Below are 8,015 nucleotides of genomic sequence, written 5' to 3'. Positions count from 1 at the left end.
GTTACTTTTATCTAGCGAACATATATAGATATATGTATAAATATATATAATTTAATCGAGTTGTTAAACTTAACAAGAAAATAAAACAAATATCATAAAATTGTGCATGTAGTTACATAATTATTTAGTATTCGATGTATGTACTTGAGCGCAAGGCGTAGAATTTGTTGCATATATTAAATACAGAATATATAGTACATATACATATAATTTGTATGCATACAAAGTATAACCAAATTTCACTCAAATTAGTGTAAACATAATAATAATAACAATAATAAAATGAAGTAAAGAATGTATTTTAGAAATATGCAAATAAAAACCAAAAACAAAAACAACAACAGCGTTTGTGGTTTTTCATGCCCCTTGCCACATGCTACACAGCTGCGGCCTTATCAAACTGCTATCACAAGAGCATGTTTCATATTATTTTATTTTCTTTAGTTTTTAGTTGTTTCCCAGCGCATTCTGCGGTTTATGATAGCGATTGCTATGATGTTAACGGGTGGGCTATAAAAGGCGCTGCCCAAACCGAGGATAGGCACAGTTCTCAAGCGACTGCCACAAGTGCGTTTCACGTTTTTCAATTCACTTTTCTTTTCACTTGTGTTGCAAGTTTTGATCCTGCTGAAAATGGCCGACAAGAAGAATTTGCTTCTCCTGTTCGAGCATCCCACGGAGCCCGTTTTCATGGACAAGGGCAAGAAGGTGACCGTATTCGATGTGCCGGACAACTACTTGACCGATCGCTACCGCCCCATCAGCACTGAGGTGCAGAGTCGGGTCGGCGAGAAGGTCGAGCAGCGGGTTCCAGTTCGTGAGATCTCCATACCCGATCTGCGCATACCCATGTCCCTGGGCCGCGAGGAGCAGTTCTCGCTGTTCATTCCCAAGCATCGCAGAATTGCAGCTCGCCTCATCGACATCTTTGTGAACATGCGCTCCGTCGATGATCTCCAGAGCGTGGCGGTCTATGCCCGTGATCGTGTGAATCCCGTTATGTTCAATTATGCACTCTCTGTGGCACTGCTGCATCGTCCCGATACGCAGGGACTCGATTTACCCTCGTTTGCGCAAACCTTTCCCGATCGCTTCGTTGACTCGCAGGTGTTCCGCCAGCTGCGCGAAGAGTCCTTTGTGGTGCAGCCCGGTTCCCGGATGCCGATAATTATTCCACGTGATTATACCGCTTCGGATTTGGAGCCGGAGCATCGCCTGTGGTATTTCCGCGAAGATCTGGGCATTAATCTGCATCACTGGCATTGGCATTTGGTTTACCCATTCGAGGCCTCCGATCGCAGCATTGTGGCCAAGGATCGTCGCGGTGAACTGTTCTACTACATGCACGAACAGATCATGGCACGCTACAACATGGAACGCTTCAGCAACAACTTGGCTCGGGTGCAGCCCTTCAACAATCTGCGTGATCCCATTGTCGAGGGCTATTTCCCCAAGATGGACTCGCTTGTGGCCAGTCGCGCCTGGCCGCCACGTTTCGACAATACGCGCATTAACGATCTGAATCGCGAACAGGATCAGATCAATGTCGAGGTAGCCGACATGGAGCGCTGGCGCGATCGCATCTTCGAGGCCATTCACCAGGGCTTTGTCATGGATGTGAGTAGCGATTGCAACAACTTCACTTGTAGCTGTTTTCCCATATATTTATATATCAATAAATGTATTTTTTTGCTCGCATATTTACAGGAACGTGGACAACAGGTCCCATTGGATGAGGCTAGAGGCATTGATATTCTCGGCAACGTTCTCGAGTCCTCGATTCTGTCGCCGAATCGCACTTTGGTAAGTCGCATATAATCTAGCTCAGATATGATATTATTACTTATGTTGATGCTGTTTATTTTGTAGTATGGTGATCTGCACAACTTTGGCCATGTTTTCATCTCGTATGCCCACGACACGAACAACAAGCACTTGGAATCATTTGGCGTAATTGGTGACTCATCGACGGCGATGCGTGATCCTGCCTTCTACAGGTGGCATGCGTACATCGATCGCATCTTCCAGGAGCACAAGACACGTCTGCCCGCCTATACGGACACACAGTTGAACTATCCGGGCATCTCGATTACGGGCTTCCAGGTCGCTACAAATGGCGGCCAGCCGAATGTGCTGACCACCTTCTGGCAGCAGTCCGATATGGATTTGTCTCGTGGCTTTGATTTCACACCACGTGGCAATGTGTTTGCCCGCTTCACCCACTTGACCCATTCGCCCTTCACCTATACGATCAATGTGAACAATGATGGCGGCGCCCAAAGATTCGCCTACGTGCGCATATTCATTGCACCCAAGAATGATGAGCGTGGTCAGCCAATGCTGATGCGCGAACAGCGCCTGATGATGGTGGAGCTGGACAAGTTTGTGGTGTCTCTGAATCCCGGACCGAACTCAATACGCCGTCGCTCTACGGAGTCCAGTGTGACCATACCGTTCGAGCGAACCTTCCGCAATCTGGATGCCAATCGCCCGGCGGCTGGCACCGCCGAGGAGCTCGAGTTCAACTTCTGCGGGTGCGGCTGGCCCAATCATATGCTCATCCCCAAGGGTCTGCCTGAGGGTCTGCGCTGCGATCTGTTTGTCATGGTTTCCAACTATGAGAACGACAGGGTGAGTTACAAAAAAATGATGAATAATTTATTGCTAAGCTTTAATATAATATGTTAATTGCCTTTGCAGATCGATCAGCAGCTGGTTGGACGCTGCAGCGATGCTGCCAGCTATTGTGGAGTTCGCGATCGTCTCTATCCCGATCGTCAGTCCATGGGTTATCCTTTCGATCGCCTGCCCAGAACTGGCGCCGATCGTCTGGTCAACTTCCTGACGCCCAACATGAGCATTGTGGATGTCAGCATTCGCCACGACAATCGCGTGGTCAATCGACAAGGCTAGTTAAAACCAACTACATCTACAAATTGTGACGACCTTCGCTTGATGACACTGCACGCATATCTCACGTACTTCTAGCAAATAACGTATACATTTTATATTGCATTTATTGCATCTTTATTGAGCTTATAATAAACGCATCATGGCATTCAATGAAGACAACACGAATTTTATTTAGACCGACCAATTTATACTAGATTGTGGCCTTAGACGCATTTCAACTTGATCATTGATTGCGCTTATCAGCAACAAGAGCGTGCTCTATTGATAGCCCACAGAAAAAATTACTCTTTATACCCTGTACGAAATTTAAATCTAAAGGTATTTAGCAGTCTACAATCTATATATTATAGGGATTGATAATCAACATGAAGAGATGAGTTGTTATATACATACATAATAACACTAGCTAACTATTAATAAAACTGGCACAGAGTGAAAACAAATTGCGTTATGTTTGGGGACTTTTTTTTATATTATATTTGCTTTATTAGACAATCAACCTTAAACAAAGAAAGACTCTTTTTATATAGTATAAAGCATATTTAAAAATAATGTTGGATACTCTTAAAGCTAGGGAATATGGGTTCTCGTATGTAATACGCATCTCCAGTTTGCTTCAAAACTACACAACTTAAGTCTAAATTGATTTAAAATAAAAATAAGAATTTTTTAATACTGAATGAAGTGCCAATAAAATATAATAAATTTGTTAAAGATAAAGTGTTGAACTTTATAATATTATTATATATTAGATAGACGCCTTTCTTATGCTCTCAATTCTATAATATAAATCAGAGAAAATTAGTAGCGCAGATTGATGTTTTTGTATATATTTCGGAGTGTATGCTAATAGTTAAGTACAAGGTTTTCCCCAGCCAGGCACTCTCGACTAGATCACTCTCACTTTTTTCTCTGCTCTCCACTCCTATCACTGGCTGGCTGTATTTGAGCTGACGCTTATAATCAAGTTGATGTCGCCTATGTGGCTCAGTTTGAGAGACACCGTTGTGTGGTGCAAAAGTAAAAGTTGTCTGCTGAAAGTGATAAGAAATAAAGGAAGGAAAATGCGCAGCTTGTGCGAATCAATGCTGCTGCTACTGCTGATAGCAGCTGTTGGCGTAAGCATAAACCAATAATTAATTAAAAAAGAACCAAACAATTTAAACGATGATCTTGCGTGCGATCTTTTCTTTATTTGGCTGACCTTAGGTGGCAACTGCTGGCGTCACGCCCAGATCGGGTTTGACTTCTAGCTACGGTCATCAGGCGAAGATATTCATTGATCAGTCAAGTGAGAGATATTTCAGGCTGTACAATCAGATCGCCTCCGAGACATATTCGGCGAACAACGAGGAGGACTTCGAGGCGCTCTTCTCCAAGCTGACCACTGTGAAGCGCATTGCGGATGAGCTCGTCGGAATTTCCCGCGAAGCGAGCGGCTTTGATCTTAGCAAGGTAAAAAATAAAGTGTACAAAGCGGCACTGGAGGAGTTGCGCAGTGTTGGTGATTTATTTGTGCTGGGCGAGGATTACTTTTCGCTGGTGCAAATGAATCTGGCCTCACTGCAGAAGATGTCGACGGACAAGGACATCGAGCCGTATATGGGCGGTGCCAAAATGCCCAACGAGGACGATAGTCCACTGGCGTATTATCCAGATATTCAGAAGATTGTGCAGCGCAGCAGCGATGTGGATGAGCTGAAGTATTACTGGGAGACGTGGCGCGACAAGAATCAGATCTGGGCTTCAGTTAATTTCTATACCATTGTACAATCGTACCAGAAGGCAGCCAATATTTTAGAGATTCCAGTGCATCAGCTGTGGTATCGCTACGATAGCCAGGAGATGATCCAGCAAATGGAGCAGGCTATGTCGGAGCTGATGCCTGCCTATAAGGAACTCCACGCCTTTGTGCGGCATGAGCTGCACAAGAAATATGGCAGTGATGTGGTGAATCCCGATGGACCCATTCCGGATCATCTGTTTCAGCAGGTCCTCGAGCAGGCTTGGGAGGAGGGCAGCATCATTGAGTCATACTTTCCACGTCAGCGCCTTCCACAGTTCGATGACTTTGTGCAAGAGCTCAGTGCAAAGGCACTCGTCAATGAATCCGAAAACTTTTACACATCGCTGGGCTTTACGCCGTTGAGCCCTGATTTCCACAAGAATCAGCTGAAGGAACCGAATGAGGACACCCCCAATGACGATTGTCGTCCCTCACTCTTTGATCTGACGCCGCGTGTTCTCATGATGTACTGCGAGAAGGTCAGCTTCAGGAAACTGATGCAGTATCATGGCCACATGGCGCGTGTCTATTATGCCGAGCAGAAGAGGCATTTGCCCTCGTATCACTTCAAGGCCTACAACTTGGAGTATCCCGTGGGTGAAGCCGTCGTGCTGTCTGCCTCCACGCCCAGCCATCTAACTGGGCGTGGTCTGGCCAAAACTGCTTTCACGGATGAGGCACTGATGAATCGACTGTTTCGCATGGTGAGTTCAAAATTCGATGACACATTGAATAGCAAATATAGTTGTTCATTTTTGAATGGAATTTATATCCTGGATTTACATCAACAGAAAACCAAACGAATACACATATGCCATATGAAGTAGATATTTCAAGAAATTAAAGATTTTGCCCTTATCCTTTCCATTTAACAAGCAAGCCAAATGTGAATTTATCACGCATTGGTGCAGCTTTTATTCCACTGAATTTAACTTTACATTTAAACTAATCCACAATCTTTTTTTTTTAGAGCATTCACACTATACTCAATATTCCACTTTATTATGTGCACACGAAAGTAATGCACGATCTTTTGAATGGGACCGTGGATATGGATACAGTGAACAAACACTATTGGCAACTATTGGAACTGCATGCGGGCATTGAACCACCGACGGATCGCGCAGAGGGTGCCATTGATTTCCCCTACAAATTCTATGTGAACATCGAGCAGAACTACCAGACTAAGTAAATCAATTTAAATTCAATACAACACTTGTAAATATTGGCTTATTCATTTTCATAATTTACAGAAAGTTCATTTCGGAAATATTGGGCTATCAGTTCTATCGCGCTTTCTGCCAGCAGGCTAGCCATAGCGGTCCACTACACAATTGTGATTTCTATGGCAATTTCGCTGTGGGCAACAGCCTCAAGTGGGTATTTGATTATAAAACTGTATTTATTATATTAATTATGATTTACAATTTAGAGCTATGATGTCGTTGGGCTCCTCGAAGCCTTGGCGTCAGGTAATTGGCAAAGCGATACCCCAATATACAGGTCTGAGCAGTTTGGCGCTCTTGGAATACTATCAACCCATCGTGGACTGGCTCAATGCGCACAATAAGGAGACTAAAGTAAAAATTGGCTGGAATTCCACAACCAAAAGTAAGTTTGCGTCAAAACTTGGCATTGATTCGATTTTCTCACAAAACTCTTCTTTGCTTTGCAGAAATCGTTTAATTACGCTGCTCACAATTGTATCTAACCATAAGCATTTGTTTGAGTAAATCAATAAACAATTTACCTAAAAACATATTTCGATTTGATTTTTAAATTATAACTGTCCTGCTGCAAGAGTTTTGCAGCACTGAAAAGCAGAACAGCAGCTCCAAAAGGGAACTAGCTCAGCATGCAGCTGTTGTCTCGCTCGCTCTGCTGTACAGGTGAAGCTCAGCGCAGCTGCGCGTTCTGTTAGCGAGTAGATGAGACAAATGTATAATCGCAATTTGGCGGTAAATCTTTAAATTCAAAATTTGGAAATTGCTCTACTTTGATTTATGAATGGAAATCATAACTAAATAATTTAATATATATTTAATAAATGTTTGAAATAATAACATTTCGTTATAAGATAAGTTGGTATATTGATTTTGTGCAAAACATCAGATTTTAAATGAGTAAGATTTTTAAAATGAAATGAAATACTTTAGTCAGATGGTTTTTCGCAATGTAGCCTTGGACCACTTCTTATATTGATGCTTGCCCAAGACTGGTTGGCTTGTTTACCCGTTATTTCTTTAATGCATTAGCCGCAGCATTAAAAACGCTGTTAAATTGTCCATAATTAGCTACATTTCCCAATAGGCTGCCAGTCAGCCGAATAATCTGTTCCGGCCATTTGCCAGCGTTTGCTTCGATCGATGCACTTTAGCTTCTACATGGCTGTTGCCACAAATATTCGACTGCGTGTCTGCTGGGGTTGGGCGGCAACCTCTAAGCTCTAAGAGCTTTTAGCCCTCTGTTAAAGTGTCGCAATGCTTAGTCGCAGCTGTTGCAGTTGAAGCTCATCGAAGCGCAGCTTTGTCGCTTGATTGCATTCATGCAACAACAGCTAAAAGCCACATCCACATCCATATCCGAATTCAATTCCATATCCGAGACATCGACAACTTTTGCCAAGCCAACAGACAACATGACATGCAACATTTTTGTATACATTTTTCTCTGTCTATCTCTCTGCCGTTGCACATTCCTCGCTGCAGTGTCTGCCCACTATGTTGGCCATTCTGTCAAGCCGGACTTAAACTTGACGCTTCACTTATCACGCAATAAAACACAAGCAAACAATGAAAACTGTTGAAAGGTCAGCGATTCTGGTCAAGATGCTCATTAGCCAAGTCGCAGCTGAACGCCCCATGCACAGTAAAAAAGTCATAACTATTAATTACTAAAAATTTAAAAGCAAATTGAATGATGTACAATTAATTGGTATATTTTTGTTTACATGAATAACAATAGTTAAATTAAATTAATTTTTGAGTTGTGCAAAGAATGCGATTTTATTAATTTGTAATTTATTATCAATTATAATTTTATATTATTGTTGATTTCTGTTAGAATTTTGTGATGGATAATTTCGGCAATCGACCCTGAGATCCTTTCGATTGCAGTGCGAACTTTCAAGCGGAGAATGGCTGAGCAATTAAAATTAAATCGTTTTTACCTTCAGCTTAATCAATAACAAACTTACTTGGAATTAATTATTATGATTAAAGAGAATAAGTAAGAAAAAATGAAACAATGACCTCAAAGAGTTAACTCCGATTTTGTACTGTGTGGAGCAAGTTGGTCAAATTTCAATGCCCGACTG

The 8,015-nt window shown here is 42.5% G+C and overlaps 2 protein-coding genes across 2 annotated transcripts; both read left to right on the top strand.

Moving 5' to 3' along the window:
• The first annotated feature begins 548 nt into the window (after window positions 1-548).
• LOC6560715 (phenoloxidase 2) lies at window positions 549-3,067 on the top strand. Its single transcript, XM_001986888.2, has 4 exons — window positions 549-1,617; window positions 1,708-1,803; window positions 1,870-2,631; window positions 2,701-3,067. Exons 1-4 carry the CDS (start codon window positions 634-636, stop codon window positions 2,911-2,913), a joined length of 2,055 nt encoding a protein of 684 aa, XP_001986924.1. The 5' UTR covers window positions 549-633; the 3' UTR covers window positions 2,914-3,067.
• An 840-nt stretch (window positions 3,068-3,907) lies between these two features.
• Window positions 3,908-6,460, top strand: LOC6560506 (angiotensin-converting enzyme). The gene is made up of 6 exons (XM_032735026.1): window positions 3,908-4,031; window positions 4,123-5,403; window positions 5,670-5,887; window positions 5,953-6,075; window positions 6,132-6,310; window positions 6,375-6,460. The coding sequence occupies exons 1-6, from the start codon at window positions 3,978-3,980 to the stop codon at window positions 6,383-6,385; spliced, it is 1,866 nt and encodes a 621-aa protein (XP_032590917.1). The 5' UTR covers window positions 3,908-3,977; the 3' UTR covers window positions 6,386-6,460.
• The last annotated feature ends 1,555 nt before the right edge of the window (window positions 6,461-8,015 follow it).

Source organism: Drosophila grimshawi, unplaced genomic scaffold (genome assembly GCF_018153295.1).
Source record: "Drosophila grimshawi isolate 15287-2541.00 unplaced genomic scaffold, ASM1815329v1 contig_1369, whole genome shotgun sequence".
Taxonomy (NCBI): domain Eukaryota; kingdom Metazoa; phylum Arthropoda; class Insecta; order Diptera; family Drosophilidae; genus Drosophila; species Drosophila grimshawi.
The sequence above is the reverse complement of the archived record's forward strand: the minus strand, read 5'-3'. Positions and strand labels throughout refer to the sequence as shown.